General features: G+C 49.1%; 4 protein-coding genes across 6 annotated transcripts; 2 read left to right on the top strand and 2 right to left on the bottom strand.

Annotated features, from left to right (window-relative positions):
• Window positions 1–4,636: 4,636 nt before the first annotated feature.
• Window positions 4,637–5,391, top strand: LOC120655820. The gene is made up of 2 exons (XM_039933784.1): window positions 4,637–4,955; window positions 5,047–5,391. The coding sequence occupies exons 1-2, from the start codon at window positions 4,758–4,760 to the stop codon at window positions 5,317–5,319; spliced, it is 471 nt and encodes a 156-aa protein (XP_039789718.1). The 5' UTR covers window positions 4,637–4,757; the 3' UTR covers window positions 5,320–5,391.
• A 365-nt stretch (window positions 5,392–5,756) lies between these two features.
• Window positions 5,757–8,127, bottom strand: LOC120653519. Its single transcript, XM_039931247.1, has 6 exons — window positions 8,108–8,127; window positions 7,712–7,859; window positions 7,430–7,622; window positions 6,999–7,105; window positions 6,062–6,927; window positions 5,757–5,967 (listed from the first exon to the last, which is right to left on the bottom strand). Exons 1-6 carry the CDS (start codon window positions 8,125–8,127, stop codon window positions 5,757–5,759), a joined length of 1,545 nt encoding a protein of 514 aa, XP_039787181.1.
• A 579-nt stretch (window positions 8,128–8,706) lies between these two features.
• On the top strand, window positions 8,707–12,954 carry LOC120655819. Of its 3 annotated transcripts, none has more exons than XM_039933783.1 (4): window positions 8,707–9,262; window positions 9,496–9,577; window positions 10,869–12,375; window positions 12,623–12,954. In XM_039933783.1, the coding sequence occupies exons 1-3, from the start codon at window positions 9,162–9,164 to the stop codon at window positions 11,139–11,141; spliced, it is 456 nt and encodes a 151-aa protein (XP_039789717.1). In that variant the 5' UTR covers window positions 8,707–9,161; the 3' UTR covers window positions 11,142–12,375; window positions 12,623–12,954. The 3 variants fall into 3 exon arrangements, 1 of the variants encoding a protein (XP_039789717.1); XR_005667742.1 differs by having other exon boundaries at window positions 8,753–9,262; window positions 9,496–11,928; window positions 12,240–12,375; XR_005667741.1 differs by having other exon boundaries at window positions 8,756–9,262; window positions 9,496–10,768.
• A 7,373-nt stretch (window positions 12,955–20,327) lies between these two features.
• Window positions 20,328–22,065, bottom strand: LOC120655818 (atherin-like). The gene has a single exon (XM_039933781.1). It carries the CDS (start codon window positions 21,665–21,667, stop codon window positions 20,867–20,869), a length of 801 nt encoding a protein of 266 aa, XP_039789715.1. The 5' UTR covers window positions 21,668–22,065; the 3' UTR covers window positions 20,328–20,866.
• Window positions 22,066–24,663: the final 2,598 nt, after the last annotated feature.

Raw genomic sequence — 24,663 nt, 5'->3', positions numbered from 1 at the left:
AGAGAAGTTGAGAACTGACTTTTTCTTGTCGATGTCAGGAATATCACTTCTCTCAGCCTTCTCAACAATCACCTGTATTGCACAAATTGATACAATCAGCCTAAGACCATCCATCCATTTTGTCAGGTTGTAGGTATTCAAACAGCCTAATACCATCCATCCATTATGTAGTCAAAAAGATGTCATGCCCTGGCCTCCTTTTGCACTGGCAGTCCGCTTATTTCCAGTTTACCCATATCAATGCAAGATTGTTGTATTGCTGACACCTAATTGCTTGTGCAGTAAAAAAACATTATCCTATTTTTAGTGTGTCTGTGGTCCTACTCAGCTCAATCAGTGGCAAAGCAGTAAAAAAAAGCAAGCAAGGCACAATGACAACAATGATACTATATGTCATCTGATTGTGGAACACCTCATTTGCTCAAGAACAAGCAGATTCAGTTATTAGCTTAACTGAATTATATTAGGTAATCTCATCTCATTACTTAAATATGCATTCAACCTATCAGCTACTACTAAGCTAGCTAGGTTCAATAGCACAATATATGTTTGCAGTCCAAATTCAAACAAAAAAACTTGAAGCAGAAATTTGTAGAAATCTTAATAAAGCAGAAAGCAGATATTTCTACAAGAACTGATAATCCATTACATATGATACAGTCCGTATAAAATGAGTAGCCTTATGGCGTGAGATAAAGAATTGGTTGCACTTCAGTATGATGGGAGGTTACAATCTATGTTGGCTAAAATAGTTTCATCAATATTGTCGGACAGCTTAGATATATTTAGTGAATTGTGGGACTTACCCAAATAGACTATTGAGTAGGGCATCAGAGTTGCATGCAGATTACCAGGCAAGGCCCCTCACCAAAGATAACAGAAAGAAAAAGGAGATAAGCAAAGCCTGATCAGAAAGCCAGCCTTAAGAAATTCGTGCACTTTTGAAATAAAGCTTTGTACTACTGGTAGACGCATGTAGAGGACAAAGGACCTTAATCTATTGGTAGGTTAATTACTGCAAACAGTATGCTGTCCAATATTTTAGAGAAGCTTTATTACTGCAATAACAAAGGATGAAGTGCAAAAACGTTGCAGGCTCTATTCGATACACTTGCAGATAACGTAGGGGGTCAAAGTGCAGGGTAGAATGACAAAATTTCCTGTTTTTTCAAGTAGGCAGACATACTAAGTAAGACCAAAAGGCTGACTTATGAGATTGGTTTAAACTTCACAAACATATATTAAGAAAACTGATATAGCCATGAACTTGAGGATTGAATCGGGAATGAATAACATAACAGACTGATCATGGAAACAGAACATGACAGAATACACTCAAAGCTCCTATTAAGCTTGATCATACTATAAATATGCATAGAAGAGCACAAGGTTTGCTACATACCTACAGCAGAACAATCATTGTGCCAAAATAGTGCCACATCAGTGGAGCCAAATCTGGAAATGTCTTCCTTTTCTGAAAAATAGTTGCAAAAAAAAACATTACATACTAAAGGAAGGTAATCAGACGAGAGGACGACTTACTTCCTTGCTGGGTACCTAGTGTAGAGTACAGTACATGATATGAGGAACCAGTGATTATGAAGGAGCAGGGTAAAATTAACCCAGGGAGGGGGCAATCGCAAGCAAAACAAACATGTGCATGGCGTACCCATGTCGGAGGAAGGAGCTCCCGGCGCCGTAGACGGTGTAGAGGCCGTCGATGAAGTCGAGGGGCGAGTCCAGGGGAACCTCGAGCGGCCTCCAGCGCAGCTGCGTGGGTGTGGCAGCGGCGGTGCAGCGGTTGAACTCCCCGACGAGGCAGACGTGGGCGGGGCGGGGCTGGAAGGGCTCGTGGGTCACTGATGGCTTGATCCGGTAGAGCCACCTGCAGCAGAAGAAGCTGAATCTGAATCAGATGGATGGAGCAGCGAGATTGGCTGATGTGATGGTGGAGGAGGAAACGGGCGGGGGAAGGCTCCTGGCTTCTAGGCGGCTCCGGCCTGAGCTGAGGGAGGAGTGCGCCGGCCTGATCTCGGAGCGCCACGGCGAGGGAGGGAGGAGGGCCGGCGCCGCCGTCATGGGAGGTCGCGGGAAGAGGGAGGACGAGGGGGCAAAGGGCCGGCCGCTGCAGATCCACCATGCCCTGCGCGGATCCGGCCGCCATGGCCGCCGTGCAGGCCTCCGCCACCACTGCCACCATGGGAGGGCATGGGAGGAGGGAGGACGAGGGGGCGGAGGGCCGGCCGCGGCAGATCCGCCATGCCCTACACGGATCCGGCCGCCACGCAGGCCTCCTCCACCGCCACCGCTATGGGAGGGGGCGGGAGGAGGATGGAGGGAGGAGGAGGGGGCGGAGGGCCGGGCGCTGACGCCATGGGAGGGCGTGGGAGGAGGGAGGATTGGGCGGAGGGCCAGCCGCTGCTGCCATGGGAGGGCACGGGACGAGGGAGAAGGACGGGGCGGAGGGCCGGCGCCGCCGCCATGGGAGGGCTCGGGAGGAGGAAGGGGAATGGGGAGGAGGGCGGCGCCACGAGGGAGGGAGGGCTGTGGGCGGACGCCAGGGGGAGGAGGAAAAAAATACCGGAGAGAGAGGGAGGGGAGAATGGAAAAAAATAGATGGAGAACACATCACCGCCGAGTCCATTTGGAACCGGCGGTGATAGACTATCACCGCCGGTTCGAAACAAACCGGCGGTGATGGTTGGCGATAATGTATTCTATAGTAGTTTTGATACCTTCGATTAGCTTCGGTCCCTGCCATCGGAGCTAACCAACCGAAGCGTCTTGTATTTTGCCATTCCTATATATATATATATATATATAAGCATCTTTATTATTAATAATTACTGTGACTAACCATGCAGAGATACCAAAACTTCTAGCTTCCGTGCAACTAGTATTTCACCTTCGGTTACAATTAGACTATTAGTTGTCTTCGGTCTACATAAATTGTAGTTGACTTCGGCACTCAGTTTCATTAAGATTTCAAATGCTACAGGCTAGATACTTTCGGTCTATTTCTATGGGGCTTCGACTGCACACTCTGTCATTTAGTCTCCGTTTCCCATATATTTACTGAGCTTCAGCATCAAAAAATAATTGAGCTTCGGCAGATGGGCTTCAGTTTCGGGGTCTGTTTGGCAGGGCTTTGGCTCCTCCGAAAACAGCTCCAGCTCTGGCCCCTCCAGTAGAGCGGCTTCTCTGGTGGAGTTGGAGTCGTTTTGAAAAACGTTTGGCAAAACAGCTTCACCTGATTGTTTAATATACACAGAAAAGGTTAAATGACCATACTACCCTTATCTTTTTTCTCCCTTCTTTTTTTAATTTTCTTCTCTCTTCCTTATCTTCACCCATTCCTTATCTGATCAAGCCTCTTGTTCCACACTGCTGTTGCTGCTCCGTGCTCCCGTGAGCTTTCTTCCTCCTCTGGCCAGCGCGGCCTTCCTCTGCGCCCCCTCCCAGGCCAGCGGCGCCTCCTCTTCCTGCGCCTGCGTGCCCGCGGCTTCTCCCGCCGGCAGCTCCCGCCGCCTGCGCCCTCCCCCCGCGGCTTCTCCTGCCGGCAGCTCCCTCTTCCTCCCCACGGGCCGCGCACCCCTGCATGCGAGCGCCGGCGGTCGGCCACCTCCTCCCGGGCCTCGCAGGCCGCGCCGCGCCACTCCAAGCACCGGCGGCCGGCCACCTCCTCCCGGGCCTCGCAGGCCGCGCCGCGCCCCGCAAACACCGGCGGCCGGCCACCTCCCCCTCCCCCTCCCCCCACCACAGGCCGCGGGCCCTGCGACCGTCGGCGGCCGGCCACCTCCTCCCTGTGGACAGCGCCTCGGCGGGCCCCACCCGGAGGCACGGATGGCAAACACCAAGGAGGAGCCGCAGGAGCCGGACGGAGCCACGAAATCGTGGCTCCTCCTTGCCCAATCTGCTCCAGAGAGCGCCATTTCGGGGGCTCCAAGGTGCTTTAAAGTTGAAGCCGTCGCCAAAAATACCGTTTGGGAGGGCTCCGGCAGGAGCCGGTCTTGGAGCCGGAGCCGGAGAGCCGGAGCCCTCCCAAAGAAGGCCTCAGTTATGTAGGCTTCGGCAGCTGTGTGCCACAAGCCCACGATATCACCGCCTCCGCATTTATTGAGCTTCGGAATTCTCAAAATGAGGCTTCGAAGTCAGGCTTTGTAGCATTCTCATAATTAAACCAGGATCAGACTTCGGTCATATTATAATGCGGCTTCGGTCATACTTATATATAGTTCTTTGGACAGGGGGCTGAAGAAATAGCTTTATGCACACAGGTTCGTGCCTCTTCGATTAAGATCAATTTAATTTTCATTGCAAATCATGTCTTCGATCGGCCACTCTAAAAAATTACAACTTAGAGCATTACTATTATTTTAAGGGTTAATTGGTTCTGAACCATCGCAAATATCAAAGATTGGACTTCTACCATTACAATTCAACTAATTGCAATCGTACCATTACAACTCCTAAATACACCGATTCCTGCCATTTTGTACACCTCCGACGCCCCTGGGCCCACCTGCAGGCCGTTGTATATCCGTATTTCCCTCTCTGCCCCTGGTCGGTCGCATACAAGGCTGAGCCAGCGCTCCCCACCCGCGCCGCGCCGCGCCCGCCATTCGCCCCGGTCCTTCCTCTATCCGTCTCGTCTTCCCCACGAACCCTAGTAGATCCCGAACCCCAAGTCGCTGGATTCGGCCGCCGGCGGTGAGGCCGAGATCGACGGCGGCGGCGGCGGACCGGTGCGCGTGGCCATGTTCAGGCCTGATGGTAGTCCGATGCAGTTCGAAGCCTCGTCCGCTAGCAGGAGCAGGGGCAGGATTTCGGCCTACGAAGGTGAGTCTCTTCCGTTGATCGATTGCCCGCAATGCAAGATTCCTGTGGTCAAGCTGCGAAGCAAGAAACGGGAATCTTACGGGATGGTCTTCTACAAGTGCCCAAACAACTTTCCGGTGAGCGGTTTTGATTCAAATTAATGTCGGTTTCGGATGAGTTCAATTTCAGATTGAGTTTCTACAAGGCTTTTGCTGTATTTTGTATCAGGATGATGACACTTGTGGCTACTACTGGTGGGAAGGTGCCTATGTCAAGTATTTGCGGACGAGGAGAATGAAGGATCTTGAAATGGCCAAAGAACATGAAACTGGAGAGCAAAAGATGATGGAGATGAGACAGCAGCTTTGTGAACTGAAGAATGAGATGGAGGAGCTGAAGCAAATGTGCCAGGGAAAATCCTTTGTAGTGAGCAATGCAGTCTTAGCATCTGTATGTGTGGGTGTTGTATTTGGCCTAATTTTGGGTATGGTTTGGAAGTGAAACTTGAATGTTGTTGCAAGTGAAACCTAAATGTTGATTCCATGAATGAATTGTCCATGCTGTGATGGTGAACGAATTCCTGCTGCCTGGTTGGCATCCATGTTTAATTTGCAAAATGAAAAAATTCAGATAACTGATATAAGCAAGGCTCACATAACTGGTTGGCATCCAGACATTGGGCCAATAACAATGTTGACACAGTCACAATAACAAGTTTAGATTGTCATAACAAACAGGTTCAGACTTGTTCCAATAACAAGGTTCACAGGTAGCAGAACAAAGATCACAGCAAGTTCACACTTAATATAAGAAGTTCACACTTAACATAAGAAGTTCACACCAATCTTAGGAGCCTATCTCTCAGGCTGGATGTTGCATTACAAGTTCACAATACAAGCTCACAAAAGATTCTGGATCTCAATAGCCTGGATGATGCATCACATGCCGAGCCAATCTCTCAGGCTTCTAACTGTTGTACGAGGTGGAGCTGCGGCTGCTTGTGTCTGCTTCTTCTTCTTCTTTGGAGTTTTCTTCTTCTTAGGAGTCTTCTTCTTCTTAGGAGTTTTCTTCTTAGCTGGCTTCTTCTTGGGAGTCTTCTTCTTCTTCTTTGGTGGACCAGAAGTTCCTTCATCATCTGGCTGCCATTTCCTACATCACAGAACAGGGATGAATCAGTTTGAAAGCTATACAAGTCACAGCAAGTTTACAATGTAATATCATAGTTATTTCCTTTGTAACATACCTCTTGGTTGGTGTTTCTGGAGCAACATCTTCTGCTGGTTTTGCAAGTTTGCAAGTCTTGGCAAAGTGTCCATAGCCTTTGCATCTGGAGCATCTAACCTTCTTTTTGGGTCCTTTCTCAAGAGCTCCTCTGATTCTCTGGACTTTCGGCCTGCCTGGTGCCCTTGTCTGTAGTGATGGCCACACTTGGAAACCAAGATCAACTTCAGGCCACTGGGACCTATCTGACATTGTAGTGACACTGCCTTGATATGCTGCCTTGAACTTAGCCACAGAGTAGTAATCATGTACAAAGTCTGAGATCTGTACACCTCTATTAGACAAGATCCAGGCTAGAGCATGATGACAAGGTTTTTCAGTTACCTGCCAAACTCTGCAAGAGCAGTTATGGTTTTTTAGGTCAACTGTGTGCCTTCTAGTGTTGTTGTAGGCATCCACTAGAGTAACCTCTGCACAGTCCTCATCACTTCTTGCAACCTTCACAACCCTGAGGTTGTTGCTTACTTGATTCAGCTCCTTCATCACATTTGGCAGTATCCCATCATCCATCTTGTTTGCTATCTGCTTTCTAAGGTACCTCTTCTCCATTATGAGCTCTCTTATTCCATCAACTAACTCATGAAGTAGTAGTCCCTTTAAGTGCCTAACCTGACTATTGAAACTTTCTGAGACATTATTTGTCAGGCAATCACATTTGCTTGCTTCTGAAAACCAACACCTATACCACAACCTGTTGTGATGCTCTTCAAGGTATACAATTGCATCTGGGGCAACTTCATATATCTTGCTAATGTGCCATTTGAACAGCCATTCAGTGTAAGCTCTTGCTGCTGGATATAGGTGGTCAGTGAAAACATCACCTTGGTACTGCTTCATGAAATTCCCATATAGGTGTCTCATGCATTCTCTGTGTTCTACCTCAGGAAAACAACACTCACAGCAGTTTCCAATCCTTTGCATGCATCTGTAGATATGACCAAACCAGGTGGGGAGCCTACAGCCTTTTGTAACTGCTCCATGAACCATACCCAGTTTTCTTCTGTCTCTGAGTGAAATATGCCATAAGCAACATAGTATAACCAGTTGTGTCCATCTACTGAAGTGGCACTAGCCAACTATCCAGTGTACTTGCCTTTCAAAATAGATGCATCCACTCCTATGTATGGTCTACAAGCAGCCAAAAAACCATCTATACATGGCCTCAATGCTACAAATAGTCTCTTGAAACACATCTTTTTTCCTATCTTCTCCACTTCTATTTCAATTATGCTACCTGGCTGACTAATCTCCATTTGTGCTTTCCAGTTGAACAACAATTGAAAACTTTCTTCATATTTACCATGAATTTGTTCAAGAGCAACCTTCATACCTGACCAGGCTTTGGAATACTTCAACTTTATTCCATACTCTGACTCTAACTTTTCCTTTGCTTCTTTTGTCCCTTTGTGAGGGTTCTTCTTCACCCAATCAGATAACCTGTCTGCAACCCAGCCTTGAGTAGCCATCTTGCCTTCTACAAGCTTGGTTGTTGGGCAATTATGCTCTACGGGTAGAACCTTGATCTGCGCATGAACATAATATATCAGACCTTGCTGAATTCAGAGAAAAATTAATATAGAAAGGAAATAAAGATGTTAGCAAACAATTATACCTGAATTGTGCTTTGACCTTGAAGCCTAGAAGCATGGATGCGCCATGGACAGCCTTTATATGCACACTTGGCAATGAATCTTGTTGGGTCTGTTTGGAGGCCAGCAAACTCAAAACCTCTTACAATGGCATAATGCCTTATTGCTTTCCTGAATGATACGATGTTAGGACATTAATTCTACCATTCGAGTCCGTCGTCACAAATTCTTGGACATTAATCTCTAGCGCGAACAACTCTTCCCTAGGACCAACACAAAACGGCACAAAGAAAAAAGCTAATCACATCCAAGATAGCATATGCTTACGTGCAAAACACCGATTCAATGGTATGACTCAACATTTATCCGAGGAGATTAGCAACCACATGGAGTCAGATACATGGATCCAGGATGCATACCTCCCAATGTCGTCGTCCATCTCTACTAGATGCCGAGGAACCTAGGGTTCCGCGACCCCAGCCACGCGCATCGGTCTGCCGCCACCGCCGTCGATCTCGGCCTCACCGCCGGCGGCCGAATCCGGGGACCTAGGGTTCGGGATCTACTAGGGTTCGTGGGGAAGACGAGACGAATAGAGGAAGGACCGGGGCGAATGGCGGGCGCGGCATGGGTGGGGAGCGCTGGCTCAGCCTTGTATGCGACCGACTAGGGGCAGAGAGGGAAATACGGATATACAACGGCCTACAGGTGGGCCCAGTGGCGTCGGAGGTGTACAAAATGGCAGGAATCGGTGTATTTAGGAGTTGTAATGGTACGATTGCAATTAGTTGAATTGTAATGGTAGAAATCCAATCTTCGATATTTGCGATGGTACAGAACCAATTAACCCTTTTTTTTAATGCATTGATATGCTGCTTGCACAGTTATCGAAGAATTAGTTTTTTTTATATATATAGTAGGTCTATTTAGTACTCTGTTATGAAATAAGCGATTTCCATGCCAGAACCAGCGCACACACCCGATCCGTCTGGTCCCCCTATCGCCGCTTCCGGTTTTTTCCATCCGGCTCGCCCCCGATCTGCGACAACATACCCCACCACCTCCACCACCGTCTCCACGCCCAACCGCCCACTCCCGTCCCGGTGCCCAATACCTCCCGGCGCCGCAACCCCACCCCACTCCCCCGCCGGCCCCGTGCGCCGTCGCTCTCCTCCCTGCGCCGCTCGCCTCCACAGCCCAGCTCCCGTCCCGGTGCCCAGTCCCTCCTGGCGCCGCACCCCCTCCGCGCCGTCACTCTCCTCCCAGTGCCGCTCGCCTCCACCGCCCAGCTCCCGTCCCGGCGCTGCACCCTCCCCGCGCCGTTGCTCTCCTCCCGGCGGCGCTCGCCTCCTCCGACGGTGCTCCCCCCCACCACGGCCATTTTTCTCGGCCAGCCCCCAATCCCTCCCAGCGCTGCACCAACCTCCCGTGCCGTCTCTCTCCTCCCGGCGCCGCTCGCCTTCTCCGCCGGGGATGGGGGGAGTGCACTTCCCCGGCGACAACGGCGCCGCCGAGGTCGACGTGGCCTGCGACGGGGAGATCGACCGCCGCAACGTGGGCAAGATGGAGCACGGGTGAGCAAGCGAGCGGGTGCCTAGATTAGCTTCGCCCTTCGTCTTCCTCCAATCTTCCATTTCCTCGCCCCCGACGGAACCTAGATTTGCTACTCTCGGGGTCGAATGGCCCGGCTCTGCGAGGCCGTCCGATTTCGCTCGATGGATTGGGTCCTTCGGACTTCCTCGATCCGTGTCGGGTTCGTTTCATTGAGCTTGTTCTCACGAGAATGAATTTTGTGCTGCTTCTGCAGGTGCGAACATTACCGGCGGAGGTGTAAGATCGTGGCCTGCAATCAGGTGCTCCCCTGTCGCCACTGCCACAACAAGGCCATGGTGAGCTCGTACTCGTCCCCCTCCCCCGGAGACCACTGTTGTGCTGCTATGGCGTTCATGCAGAGTAGTATAGCAGGAAACTTATCTGCATAGGCGCCTTGGTTGCTCAAATCGAGTAGCTGGTGCACTCCCGTCATCTACTTATACGTGAGCCAAGTGGAACATTTAGGCATGCTTCTTAGTGGCTCGTGAGAACCTGTTGAGTTGAAATTGAATTGTTAGTTTCTGTACGCTTATGTTTAGTCTTAGATCTCAATTGTTTTCATCCCTGTCTAACAGTAAAGCAGGCTACTTGTCTAGACTTCCAAGTGCTAACCGATTTGCTAGTGCACTACCATGTACTTCTGTTTCAACCAAGGGGGGAAATTTATGCATAGTTCTCAATTTTCTGTGACAATGTGACAAGCTGTAACTGTATTGGTATGCTGGTCAGTCTTATGTCTTGATTGTCTTCATTTTTACCGTCCTGTTGGGTTGAATCTTAAGCAAGATAATTCATTGTGTAGAATTCAGTGGAGCTCATGTCTTGGACCATATAATTTATATAACATGAAAGATAAGTCATTGTTGAACATGCTCTATCGGGCTGCTGAGTGCCAGGACCAAGCACTTTATTACCACTAATTGTTTTTCTGTCAAGTGTTGGTGGGGGAATACATGTTCAGATAACTAGAGTGTTATGTCCTTTTAAAAAACTAGATTGATGACTTTATTTGTTTCTGTATGTATATCTGTTAGGAATTCAGATACACAATATGATTTTGTTCTTAGATGGAAATGATTTTGTTTATATATGAGTGCTCAAATGTGAGCTTACGTTCCTGAATTTCTTTCTGAAATCCTCCATTGAACACACTCGAGCTATTGGCAGTATGTTCTGAAGCCTCAACCTCTACTGGCTCTGACTGAACACAGCCTGCAGAGCAACCTTTGTCAAGATGCTGATCCTCAGACCAGCTTTCCAGCAAAACTCACTGACAGTCTTGTAAAGCTGCCTGCTAATTCATTCTAGCCCTATTGTCATCAATCTGTCTTCAGCTCCCATTCATTTTGTTTTGGCTCATGCATTAGATGTGCTCTGCAAACTGCTCTCTTCTTGGGATTAATTTATATAGATTAATAGTTTAAGATTTGCAGTAAAGGCTGGATCAGATTGACAATTCCATTATTTGCTAAATAAACTAGCCTTTGGTTAGTTTCCTGAAATCCTGTCATTTTATATCTTTTAAATTGTGTATATTAACCGGCTTAGATCCTGTTTTGTGCTTTGATCTATTGATTTCTGCTGCAGCTACAAGATCACATTGGAGCAGATTGGCGAGAACAAAAATGCTTCATCCCGGCGCATATCGGCATCCGCGACCCGCGCGCCTTCCCGATCTGCGTGCTCACCACCGCCTCCCGCCTCCCACCGCGGGGAGCGGCGGCGGCGCCCCCCCCCCCCCCCTCCCTCCCCTTCATATGCGGCGGCACAGGGGTACACGGCCGCGGCCGGAGCAGCGGAGCAGGTGCGCGAAGCGGCGGCGGGGGCGGAGCACCGTCGTGCGGCAGGCGCGGCTTCTAGAATTTCTGTTGTCCTTTTTATCTGGCTAGTGAAGGAGAATTTTTTCAGCTAGGTCTGTACTATATTCTAGAATTTCTAGCAAATCTACTTCATAATTCATTCTTTTTATGTGTCGTATGGTCCCTTTCGATATGGGAGTGCAGTACACAGTTAATTGAATAGAACATACTGACAAAGGATATGGTGTATTTAATCAGAGTTCTGCCTAATTCAAATAGATTATACTTACAATTTGCTCTATTATTTTAACTGGAGTTCAATGTGCTTTTCTAATTTGATCATTCCTGTTAATTTTGACTTGGTATTTTTTTTGGCATGATGTTGCGTTACTCTCTGAACTGCTGGAGAAAAGTTTGTCAGTGCATTTGGTAAACTGACTCTGGGTCTAGCCATACTAGTTCTTTGGTTATTCAAATCATAATTTAACATTGTATTCTAGAAGTATAATACACTTCCTATTTTACAATACAATTGTTGCATCTACGCCTTAGAGTCAATTGTCTCGTTATATTTTAAGAATCTGCAATATGTTGTTCATAATTATCTTGTCTATATAAGTTTACATGAGTGTTGGTTGCATTTTGCTAAATTTTTACATTTAGCTTGTGCACTATAATTGAACCCCCCTGAAAGATCATTGTTGGACTTTCTGCAGTTGTTTACCTGTAGTTCTGCTCCCTCCTCGTGTGCAACAATGGTGACTGATGCATTAGAGAGCAGGGACCTCCTTTAGTTCATGGATAAGATCAGATCAGTCCAAGTGACATGAAAATCTGCATTAGCCCTGGTAAGGTCCTGCCGACACGTGCTGGCGCTAATTTCACGAAGTTCCACACATATTTCCGGTGAAAAAGTACGGGTTATTGTTTCAACCATAGTCTGCAGCTGAACAGAATAAGCTTAGTTTAAGCAAAATGTTGGGGGTTTTCTTTTGGTCTCAAAAAGGACAAAATGATTGTGTATTTGGAACTAATCTTGCATGTGGTATGAAATTTGGGTTCACCGACACTGTAGCTATAGTGTTTTGATCTTTTTTTATGCCTTTCTTCCATGATTTTTCTTAAAAATACACTGGTGCTGCTGCAATTCGGAGGGAAGATTTATGATGGGTGGACAATCAAGGAAAAGCGAGCCAGTGAACTTAGAAATGGCTGCAAGCATACGAACCTAAGATCCAGCTGGTCGATGCAAACTACAGGGCTGTTCCCAGTGAAGTTCTCCTTGGCATCTCATGGTGAGGCCTATCTCCTCTGGATCAGTAATTAACCAGCTAGAACATTTTAAAAGTGAGCTTGCTACAGCCAGTCTATGGAATGGTCTTTTCTCTGATTCAGCTAGTTTAATTCCTGCTCCTAATTACCTTGGTGTTTATGCAACATCTAGTCATTTTCTTAAAAATGTTCATTCAAATGATTTTTTCAGGAAGTCAATCTATAAAAATGATGCCAGCATATTCAAGTGTTTTATCCCTTTATTTTCAGGATCTGAGGTGGCCAAAAATGATCTCCATTTACAGTGCCATCTTTGATTGGGGCCCATCATCACGATTAGGTGTTCAGGGACAATTCCCCTTGTTAATCAGCTGATGGATTTTTTGCAGGAGCATCTATTGTACAGTAGGTAGATTCTGAGTTTCATGTGAGGATTGCATATTTAGAGCTTCTGTGTATAGGTTCTTACGAAAATGTAAGTTCAGAGTGTCAGATAACAGAAATATGACTCCATCTTCTATGTTTATGATATTTATGAACCGGCTCAGAACAATGTGTGGTGTTTGCAAGGTAATGAGATTTTGCATCGACATATTTTGTTACATGAGATTGGGAGATTAACAGGATGCTACTAGAGTAAATTGAATTCAAGTTTTTTATGATCACACATGCCGTTTGTGATAAGCAAATAAGTTGACTGTTGCTGAATTGCATAGAGTTCTAGTTTTGTGTTCATCATGATTTGTAATATTGATGATAACTATACATTGATTGTAAATATCAGAATTTTTGTGTCTCGCAACTGCAAAACAGTTTTGTTTTCCAATTCTAGTTTGGTGGGAAGCGTTCAGCGCCTAGTCCTACGAGCAAAAGAAAAAAAAACAACGGCAGTGAAGGAAGCATTCAGCGCCTAGTCCTACGAGCCAAAAAAAAAACAGCAGTAAAAAACAACTGCCTTGAAGGGAGCGTGTGTGGTCACTTGCGGCGTAAAGACCGGTTAAGTGGACGAGCGGCCGGGCGGGGGCGTCCTCCGCGCCGAAAAAAACGGGCGGGCGGGAGCACAGGGCACGGAAGGCTGGCTCGGGTATACCAGAGTATGAAATAGCCCTGTTCTATATATAACTCTTTTTTTGCCGAAGAAACTATATTGCTATGTTTCGGTTCTCAGAGCTGAAACATCCTATCCCTCTTATTCGAAAGAGGTGTTGTCATCAGTGAAAGTGCTGGAATGACCAGAATAAACAGGCACAGTCCATCCTTCACTGTTAGGGTAATAACGTTCAACACCCTGCTGAATATCTTACGATTTACACTTTGTAACAGCTTGCTTAATTATATGTGTGTGTTAACCCCTATTTTTTTAAAGTTACCACGTTGTCTACATCATTTGAATTATGTATACCATATGCGCACTTCCTCACATCTATGCAGGATACTACCTTCGGGGTATGGAATTTCGTCCTGAAGCAAAAAATAATTTTATATGGAGCTTCAGTCATCTAAACCTTATGAAAGACCTCCTTCGGGTATATTGGTTTTCACACCGAAGCAAAATTTCATATGAGGGCTTTGGTTATCTATGTTTTATGCAAGATCCTCTTTTGGGGCTATTGGTTTTCACCCCAAAGCAAAATCTCATATGGAACTTCGGCTATCTATGTTTAATGAAAGATACTACTATAGGGTTATTGGTTTTCACCCCGAAGCAACTAAAATTCTATATGGAGCCTCTATTACCAAAATCTTATGAAAGATTTTTCTTCGGGCTATTGGTCTTCACCCGAAGTAACCACGGTTGTATATGAAAATACCATGGTCTTACGGAATTCTATATGGCCTTCAGTACTAATTGGCCCCTAGAGAGAATGAGCGTCCAAATAGACAAGGGTGCACCGAAGCATCTATCCCTCTTCGTCAAGCGAAGATGGGAGTCATCGGTGCGTAGCAAGTAAGAATACTTGAAAGAAGTAAGCATGGGCTGCAGAAGCAGAATGGTCCTGCACCCCTTAGCTTCACTTCACACACATTAAAGTCCTTCGTTTTTTACTCTTTGCAATAGCATTCACTCATTCATCTCATACTGCAATATTTGCATCACATTGCATTGCAGCGGGGAGCCAAAGATGCTCACGCTGATACGAAAAGTCCTATCGTGTGAAATGTCGAAGGCATGAAAAATCCTATCGTGCGAAAGCCGAAGGCTAGGGCTTAACCTATGCGAGCTAAAGAGCCGAAGGTCCCCTAAGAAAAGTTCTTTCGTGCGAAATGACGAAGGCAAGGAAAGTCCTGTCACACATAATGCCGAAGGCTAGGATGAGACCTCTTCGAGCTAAAGAGCCAGAGGCATCCTAATAAGTTTGCAAAGTATTTTTTTTCAAGTAAAATGATGCAGACCTTGCAGGTGTATAAATTGTCATCTTCGGAACGGCGAAATTCTATCTTTGGTTTTCGCATTATTGTTGAAAAAATAAGTCATCAACATCGACAATCTTTGTCGCAAATCGACTTTGGAGGGGTCTTCGGCATGCATCAGCCGGTCCTAACTACAACCTTTGCCCTTGCCGACACAGTTCGGCTCGAGGGGCTCGCCTTCTACTTCGGCGATGTCTACAATGGCCTTTGCCCTCGCCGACATAGTTCGGCTCGAGGGGCTCGCCTTCTACTTTGGCGACGACTACTACGGTCTTCGCCCTTGCCGACACAGTTCGGCTAGACGAGCTCACATTCTACTTCGGCGACGACTACTACGGTCTCCGCCCTCGCCGACACAGTTCGGCTCAAGGGGCTCGCCTTCTAATTCGGCGACGTCTACTACGGCCTTCACCCTTGCCGACACAATTCGACTTGAGGGGCTCGTCTTCTACTTCGGCGACGAAGACTTCGGCCTTCGCCCGTGTCGACACAGTTCGACTCGAGGGGTTCGCCTTCAACTTCAGCCTTTGCCCTCACCGACACGGTTCGACTCGAGGCGCTCGCCCTCCACTTCGGCGACGACCACTTCGAACCTCGCCTTCGCCGACGCAGCTCGACTCGAGGGGCTCGACGAGGACTATTTCGCTCCCATCCTCATCCATGACAACGGCTGATTCGACTACGCATCCTAAAGAATCTTCGCACCCACCGCTACGAACCCTGGCCAAGAGGGGCTGGGGATAGGGCGGATTAGCATCACTTTGCGCATCAAGTCTTGTCCGGCGTTCGAGAGCAGAGAGTCGAAGGCGCTGCATCCCCTACTTCGACTACATCAGCTATGACGAAGAGTGATTCGTGGAGACGACGAGGTTCAACCGGTGCCAAGGGTGCGGACGCCCAAGAACCAAGTATCCGAGGCCTACGCGATGAAGTCTGGCGACGAAGATTCCGCCTTCGTCATCGCCGAAGACCCACATCACATCCGTAGACCTTCATCACCACCGAAGACCTTCGTCATCATTAAGACCGAAGTCAATCACCAGCTGAGTGTATCGTCATGTATATGTGGGCCCTCTAGGTGTGCGTGCCCTTTTCTCCATCTGTTTTGTCCCACTGGGTTTTTGGTGCTCTTTTCTCCATCTGTTTTGTCCCACTGGGTTTTCGGATGGAGTTTTTAGCGAGGCGTATGAGCGGGCGGTCATGAGGACAATCCTCGTGGCCAAGGTACTATGTATTCAGCTACTATACTTTATTGTACCAATCAAACCAAAATAGCTGAGGGACTACTGTTGGGGGAGTGGCTCAGCCCATGTTGTAATGGGCCTTATGTGGCGGCCCAAGGGCCTGTTTGCAAATCTTATACTTGCCAGGGGGCCGGGAGAAAATTGCCAGCCCCTCCCCTCCTATATATATATAGCTGACCCTAGGGGTCAAGGGGGCTCTCTCTCCCTCTCAAGCATTTCTTGCTCCCTCATGCTCTCTCTCGGCTGCTTGGCGGAGTCTCCTCCCCAACAATACCAATTACAAATTTTAATATAGGAATAAAAAGAGAAATATGAACAACCACACATTTGATTTTCTTTACGACCAGTAGTTTGACCTAATTATTGTAAATTGCCGATGGATAGTTCATCGAAAATCTAAAGAAGTAAAGATCTATACCCACTAATTTGCAGGTGGAAAAATTCGGATTACTGATTGATAATCAGATAGAGATCTTTACCAACTAACAGTTTATCTGTAATTCTCCACTTCTAGCAATGCACATCTGATGCTATTTTGGTGCTGTGGTATAGTGAGAGAGAGACACGAAGAGGGGGGTCCCTCACGGGTTATGTTGCACCCTGAACACGCACTTCTACAAGGTCTCCAAAAATTGCTATGCTAATAGACTTGTCATGTTTACAAATATCAATAAAGTCTAGTTGCAGGTTTACATAAAGAGCCGATCTAATAGAGAGGAAGACTGATCAACAACTCCTCCATTCTATGTCCGACTGTCCGTCTCGATGCTTTCTAAACTTCTTCAAGAGATACCGTCACAGTTTGCAGATCCCGATTGCAGTCTGCTTTTTTGTATTTTTATGATAAATAGGGATCTCCATTTTTTGTTCCGCCTTGGGCCACAAAAAAAATCAGAGCAGGCTCTGCACTTGTAGAGTATGTCGATAGATGACGTGTCCCACCCGGCGCGTTCTTCCTTTTACGGTAAGACAAGTGATGATGATGGATCATGATCACAGCTCCTCCGGCATGCATGGCCCTGGCACGGGCGACGCGACGCGATGCGATGCAGCTTCCGCTTGTTGGCATTCCTTCGGAGCTAAGGCCACAGGGGGTGTGGCCGTGTGGGGTACACGACGACGGCGAGGGCTGGACACCGTGCCTATCCGCAGCGCCGGGGGGGGGGGGGGGGGGGGCAGAGCCGGATCCATGCAATAACCATCCTGTCCTCCGTCGGAATCCGGTCATCGTCCTCCCTGCATGCCCTGTCGCGCTCACGCCTCGCTCTTCTGGTCGCCTCCTGAACGAACCTGCTGCTCGTGCCGTGCCTGCCGGCCGGCTGCCGCGCTCCACAGGAGGTACTCCGTAGCAGCAGGCTAGCAGTGAATGCGTTACAGCGACGGGTCGGCGACGCGCTTCCCTTCCCCTCGCATCGCAGCGTCTCGTCGCGCGGACCGTGGAGGCAGCAGGCCCTGCAAAACGGAAACGCGAGTGCGGCGCGGCGCGCGCCACGGCTCCTCAAGGCCGCCCGGCACGGCAGTATCCGGATTAGGGAAGCTCGCTCTGACCCGAAACGTATGCGCATGCCAGTTCAGACCAAAAGCCCTCTCGTAAAGCACTTGCTCGGACGCGCAGTTTTTCCAGTCCTGACCACAGCGCGCACTCCGCTCGTGGTCCTAGTAGCGACACGCTGCGCGACGTCGCGGCGGTGCGGTTGTCCCGCTCGCGCCGACCGGCCGTGCGCCCGTGGCCCGTGCCGTGCCGTGCCCCAGCACGCACCGCCAGTCCGCCACTATGGATGACAACGGTAGAAATTACGCGCGTGCCCACAGGTAAAAACCCATTAGGGCGAGGATTCGGATTTGTAATTGTAGCCACGGGTACGGGTTTATACTTGAACCCAGTGGGTAAATTTTCATGAATTTGAAAAAGCTATACTCATGTCTGCTCTATCCATAAACCCGCAACAATAACTGACATATGAGCCCCGTATACTTTGTATATAACCAGTTGTAAGGTTTTCCATTCACTATATTCATTTTCCCCTCACCCGGTCTCCCCTTCCCCAAGCCACCGCCACCCCTAATGGCCAACGCCGTGTCTGCATCTCCACCGCTCCCATCCACATCTCCCATATCTCCACTCTCATCTCCAGCTCCTCCAAACTGCTGCCAGCCCGCCCTCTGGCATCCGGCTATCCTTCGCCGCACCTGTAGGCCCACAGTGCTCTGCACCGTTCACCCACCCCCAGTCTAGGTGCGATCGCGAGGAGGAGGCAAGCGTCCATTGTCCACCCAGACCTCGACGTGTGGGTCATGGCGGGTAGGCGAGCGGATATAGCTTTTCACTATCGCGGGTCACGAGTGTGATTACGGGTTTTAGAATTGACTTGCGGGTGTGGGTCTGTGCACTCATGCCTGTTACCATCCATAACCGCCGCCACCGCCTCTCCGCCACGAGCATCATGGCAGGGCGGCATGAAGCACTGTCGTGAGGCCAAGCTCTCTGCCTGGCACAGCCCACAGCGGCTTTTCAACTGTATTTAATACTCCATGTATGTGTCCAAAGATTCGATGTGACGGGTATTGTAGAAAATTTTTGGGAGCGCGGCTTTTCAACTGTATTTAATACACTATGTATATGTCCAAAGATTCGATGTGACGTCCAAAGATTCGATGTGACGGGTATTGTAGGAAATTTTTTGGGAGCCCTGTCGTGAGGCCAGGCTCTCTGCCTGGCGCAGCCCAATAGCGGCTGGAAGAACCGCCGCACCATGATTGTATAATTAGTTATTTTTTTCAACTGTATTTAATGCTCTATGTATGTGTCCGAAGATTCGATGTGATAGGTACTATAGTAAATATTTTAGGAACTAAACAGCGAAAACAATAATTTACATGGGTGCAAGGATTGAACCTGGGCCGCAGGCCTCAGGCCACCCTGTGCTGCCAATCCAACTGGGAAGGTTTCTTGTAAAGAACATACCCGACACCATAATAAGGGCAAATAAGAAAAATTTTACCGTAGTCAATCACTCCTTGGTATGCTAAACGCTGTCTAAACGACCTTGAAAACATATACAGAGGGAGTATTGATGTTGCTAAGAAAGACACCAGTAGAAACAAGCAACTCAAAAGTTTTTTTTTTTTTGAAGCAACTCAAAAGTTATTTCATGTTATGAAGTGCGGGGAAGGGGAGGAGGGTCACTGGCTGGTCACTGGCTCACTCCCTACCTCATGCCTTTTTTTTTTTGAACATGCATGCCATTTCGAAATGCCACTTGGCTTGAACCATCCCCTCTATTGAATGCATATGTTGCTGTGCAGGAGGATCAAACTATTTAATTTTGACCGAGTGAAACATAAAGTGCCTGCTTGCTGGCTCCAATTGTCAGAACAGTTCTGCCTTTTGGGTCGCCAAACTTTCTGATTACACGTGATTTATCACCTTCTTAGCAAAATTCACCATAAACTGGGGCAAGCTGTGCTTCTAGTTGAAAAGAATGGTGTGCCCGCCCCAATTTGCCAAGCAACAAGGTTTAGGAAGCTGTGGACAACAATATGCATGGGTATGTAGCTGGTAATTTTTTGTTACCGCGGAAGGACGGTGACAGTGATTCATGGATGCTCCAGTTACCATTCCCACTTTCCCAGGAAATGTGTGGATGCGTCTCAAAAAAAAAAGGAAATGTGTGGATGAATCCTAGCTGATGAACGAGACAGGCAGGACTAGTGCCACTGTTACGAGATCACGGAATGGTCCTCGCCTCCTCGGTGTATTCGGGGAAGGAGCAAAGGCCTCCCCTAGGATCCCCTAAACAATGGCCCAAAGATGAGGCAAGCGAGAGGCAGAACAATCCTCCTTATCCCCACAATAGTTGAGACGCCGCCAAACAATGGCTTGTGGTACCTGATAGCGATGGCTCCTGCAGTCCTGCGGCCTCTCCGGCTGATAAGCGAACATCGCCATGCTCTGATGCTTCCCCTGCTCGCTCTTCAGAGTTCAGAGTGCCCACCGGCCACCACTCCATCTCTTCAGAGTCCCCACCACGGCACCACTCCATTTGTTCTACTCACGGTTACAGAAAAAAAAAACTCGCAAGTCGGATCTGGGGCCGGAGGGCGTATCGGATAACGCAAGTACAAATCAACAGAGCGGCAAAAACCAGTCGGAATTGATCCTGCTGAGCAAGAGCAGCAGTGGTCATCTTGTACCTGAAGAACTTGGCAAGAACTACAGTTCACCTGACGCAATTGACTTCAACTGGAACAAGCAGCCGGTTCATTCAATGGTTCTTCCACGTCAAATTCCCGGATGAGATCATTCACACCATGCAAGCAAAACAAGCTACGCAAGAACTGAAGATTCCAATGAAACAGGATCGCCCATCCAAGAAGCACAACACAGTCGAAATCGAACACTGCATTGACTAGAGAATACTACTCTACATGATCGATCATCAGAAACGACCCGCCCCAATTACATAGCAAAAGGAAGAGGCTTCTCCTGCGAGGCTGCAACCTGCCTCCAGCAGGAACGCAGGATCAGGGGCAGGAAGGCAAGCGAGCAAGGAAGCTATGAACACAGCAAGCAGTTACCCTGCAAGACGAGCAGAATTCACACCATCACAAGCACCAAGTGATGCTCATCTTGTTCAGTTGCAGTTGCACTTGCACCATCACTGGTTGCAATGTTACCCCATACTACAGTACTACTAGCTAGCAGCGCTCGAAGATTTCCAAATTTCCTCGAGGGAGAAGAGGAATTTACCGGCGCTTCTTTTATCTCTGCTGTTGCTTATGCAGACAGGTTTCCCCAAAAGAACCCTAGAGAGGCCCGGCATTCACAGGAATGCCCTCGGGCTGCTGCCGTCCGCCTCTAGGTGGCGCTCTCCACGGCGGGACTCCAAATCCACCAGCGGCGCAGGTTCAGCACCCCGCCCATCACGTCCACCCACCCGCGCCTCCTCTCCTCCTCGGCCTCCGCCTCCACCTCCACCTCGCCGCCGCATTCCTCCGCCGTGGCCTCTGCGGGGGCTTCAGGCACATCCTCCTTGTTCTCGGAGGGGCACGCCGCCGCCGCGGGAGCCGGGGGCGGCGTGGGAGGAGGAGGCGGGGACGCGGGCTCCGGGACGACCTCCGCCACGGCCGGGGGCTCCGGCGACTTGGGGCGGCTCCGAATCGGCGGCGGCGGCGGCGGAGGAGGGGACGGCGGGGGCGGAGCGGCGGCGGCAGCCCTGCCGCGCTTGCCCTTGTCGCGGCGCTTGGAGTAGGGAGGGGTGGCGGAGGAGGAGGCGGCGGCGGACTCCGCGGCGTTGAGGTGCTCCTCGAAGGCCTCGAGGGCGGCGTGGATGCGGTCGCGCTGCGGGGAGCAGCCCCACCGCGTCCAGAAGCTGCCGTAGCACTCGAAGCACAGGCACCCGACGGTCGGCGGGTGCCCGCGCCGGCGCCGACCGCCGCGGCACGCCTGCTCCGACGGCGGCGCCGTGGCGGCGTCCCAGCCCACCAGGAACGAGCGCGTCACCAGGTGGGCCAGCACCCGCTGGTCCTCGGGGGTCAGCCCGGCGACGAGGACGACGATGGCGGCTGGGAGGAGGCGGAACGCCGCCGCGATGGGGTCCTCGGCCGGCGACGGGTGGATCTTGCCGCCCTTGCCGGGCTTGTGGCACAGCGTCTTCATGGCCGCCCCTGGGCCTCCCGCGCTCTCTTGGACTCAAGCCACCCTCGGCCTCCTCGTCGCGGGCGGGGTGGTGGGCCGTTAGGGTTTGGGGGTTGAGGAAGAAGAGGGGAGAAGCGGAGGGGGCGGAGATGGAGGTGGGGGTGGCGGGCTCCGGGAGGAGCGATTATAGGCGAGGTGCACGGGCACAGTCCCTCTCCCTCCCCGCTGTTCGGCTCCTTTCGCTTTGCTGCACAACTTTTCCGGCGCTTGATGCTAAAAAAAAAAACTTTTCTGGCGCTTTGTCGAGTTACTCCTCCGAATTTTCGCGTTTTTCATGACGTGTATGCGTTTGTTGTAGTTGTAGGTTCATCCCTCTCCCTGTATCGAGGCTGTGTGAGATGTAAGGAAAAAAAACAAAACGGTTTGTAGTTATACAACTCTTTTCATAATGCTGATTTATGTGGTTTATATCTACCTTACAACCTCATATTCCTATTTTGAAGTTGTGGATTGTTGAGTTAGTAAGATTATAGTTCGTGTAAGTATAACGAAATAGAATGTGTTTTGTGTGATATTGTTATAACTTATGTTGATATGAAACCTGAGCGCATGACCTTTAGTGATGAAAAATGATCTCCACTCGTTTTTGGAATATGTGGGCTCATGTGTCTCTTTCAGAACGTGTTGTAATGTGGTAACGAGTGTGTATATCATTGCACATAAATATGGTTGATATCAATAAAATCAAGTGTAATGTTTATAGCTCATGTTTCTTTCCAAACTCAATTCAGCAAAACTGAGAATATGACATGTAACGACAAAATATGATATTCATCATTATAGTCATAGTGTGGATAATATGAACATGAGTTGTCTCACGAAAGTTAGAATCATATAAATTCTAGGATATGCTATATCGCTGTGACATCATTCTTTATGAGTCATAGTACGAATGAGTTATACTCTAGAAGCATTAGTATTGAAGTCCCTCGATTGCTATTTGTTTTCTCTCAAGTATTTCTAGATTTTCTCTCAAGTAGAGTTTGATCTCAGTTGCTGTAGTAATCATCTAAAAACATGAGGTGTCCAGCATTTCTAGATTTATTAGTTGCAGCAATACAAAAAGTACTTCTATAGCGCATGAATTACGTCAGAAAATGTGATCTCTTGTGCGTATTAACCGCCCCATCTTCAACCTTTACTATGTCACGTAATAATGATGAAACCAAAAACCGGTTGACGGCACATTGACTCGGCGCTTGAGTGATAGAGCGGTAGTAGGCTCGTAGTTCAACCGAGTTATTAAGATAACATCATGGTATAACCTTTTATGCAATTCTCATATTCAGTTTTGGAAAAGTGCATTGCCCATGGATCATATAATATACCGGTTAAACCCATAGTTGATTGAAACGGTTGGTTTACCAATCACAATTCGTATCACAATCAGGCAAAATCACCCGTTCCCTGGTTTGCTCCTAGCAACAGGTGCTCTCTGCTGGTTCTATGACGTAAGGATGTCCAATGCAATATGGCATTTCGATGAGGGTCCAGTTGAGAAAGCCGGCAGTTTTAAAAACTCCAGCGCAGCTTCCCAAAATCTAGGGCCTCGCGCGGCGCAGAGCAACCGCCTATCAGCAGCGCGCGCTCCTCGCGCGGTGGCACAGAAACATCCCCGACCGAGACCGATTCAAGCCGCCCCGCCGCGCCGCACGTACCCGCTCCGGGGCGCATCTGGGCCGTCCGTTCAATCCGGTTCCCGTTCCGAGCGCAACCCGCGTGCACACGGGCCGCCGCCGGCCACGGGCACCTGCCGGTGGGCGGTCGTGCGCAGCGCAGCGGCACACGGGCGCGGGCGATCTTTGTCGCCGCAAGCGGCTTCTCCGTGGGCCCCGAGTGCAGTGAGACGGTCGAGGCAGGCCGGCGACGTGGCGTCGTCCCGGATGGACCGAGAGCGGCCGAGTCCCCGGGGACCGGTATTGCTTTCACTGGACCGTGGACCCGGGATGGGCGCACGCCGGCGCGGGGCCTGGTCGTCGGTCAGTGGAGGCGCCGTTTTTGCGCGGGATAATTTTGCTTCTCAAAGTTATGTCACTATATAATGTTGGTTTTTGCTCGAGCTGGGCATCGGGGAGAAACCGAACCAATCTGTTTGATTCTCGGTTCTCACACAAGTTCAGTTCCTCCTAGGAATAGGAACTGATCGGTTCTTTTATACATGGGAATCGAGCAAATTCGATTTCGATTAGTTTTGGCCCCGTTTGGTTTGTGCTGTGCTAAAGTGTGCTAGTGAATAATAATATTTTGACTGCTAATTACGGTGTCAAACAAAGTCAGTTTACAAAACTAACTTCAGAATTCCCGCGCTAGTGACCCTGAAGAATCTAATAAAGCCTTTGACCGCGCGATTAGAGGATGATTACTGTAGCATCACTGTAACAAATCATCGATTAATTACCGTCATTAGATTCGTCGCGAAAAGTTATACCTACCCCTGAAAAGGTTTTGCAAATAGATTTCATTTAGTATACCATGCATGCTTGATTCTTTTGTAAAAGTGAATGGAATGGAAGGAAACAAACAAGTCCTTTGTTCGGTTTTGATTCTAATCGAGGGAACCAAACTTTCAAGATGCAAAATATAGCTCATTTAATAGCAAATTTCGACAGCATCTCTTCTAATTTTAGATTCAATTCAAACAGACAACAGTAGCATTATCATAGCAGCATTATAGTTCTCAAATTCAAAGCAAAACAAGCAGCAATCTGCCTGCGCACGCAAAACAAGTAACAAGCAAAATCTGCAGGCGCAAGCAACAATCTGCAGTCGTTTGGAGCTGACCGGGGCAGGGGCAGGGGCGGCCGTACGCGGGGGTTGGCGGCCTAGCACTTGGCGGGGTGGGAGCTGGGAGCCGATCGACGGTCGCGGCGTCGCGGCGTCGCGGGCGCTGGTGGCCTGGCGTCGTGGCCTCGCGGGCGCTGGTGGCCGGGTGGGGGCGGGGACCGAGAACCAGCGGC

The sequence above is a fragment of the Panicum virgatum genome, chromosome 1N (assembly GCF_016808335.1).
Source record: "Panicum virgatum strain AP13 chromosome 1N, P.virgatum_v5, whole genome shotgun sequence".
Taxonomy (NCBI): domain Eukaryota; kingdom Viridiplantae; phylum Streptophyta; class Magnoliopsida; order Poales; family Poaceae; genus Panicum; species Panicum virgatum.
The sequence above is the reverse complement of the archived record's forward strand: the minus strand, read 5'-3'. Positions and strand labels throughout refer to the sequence as shown.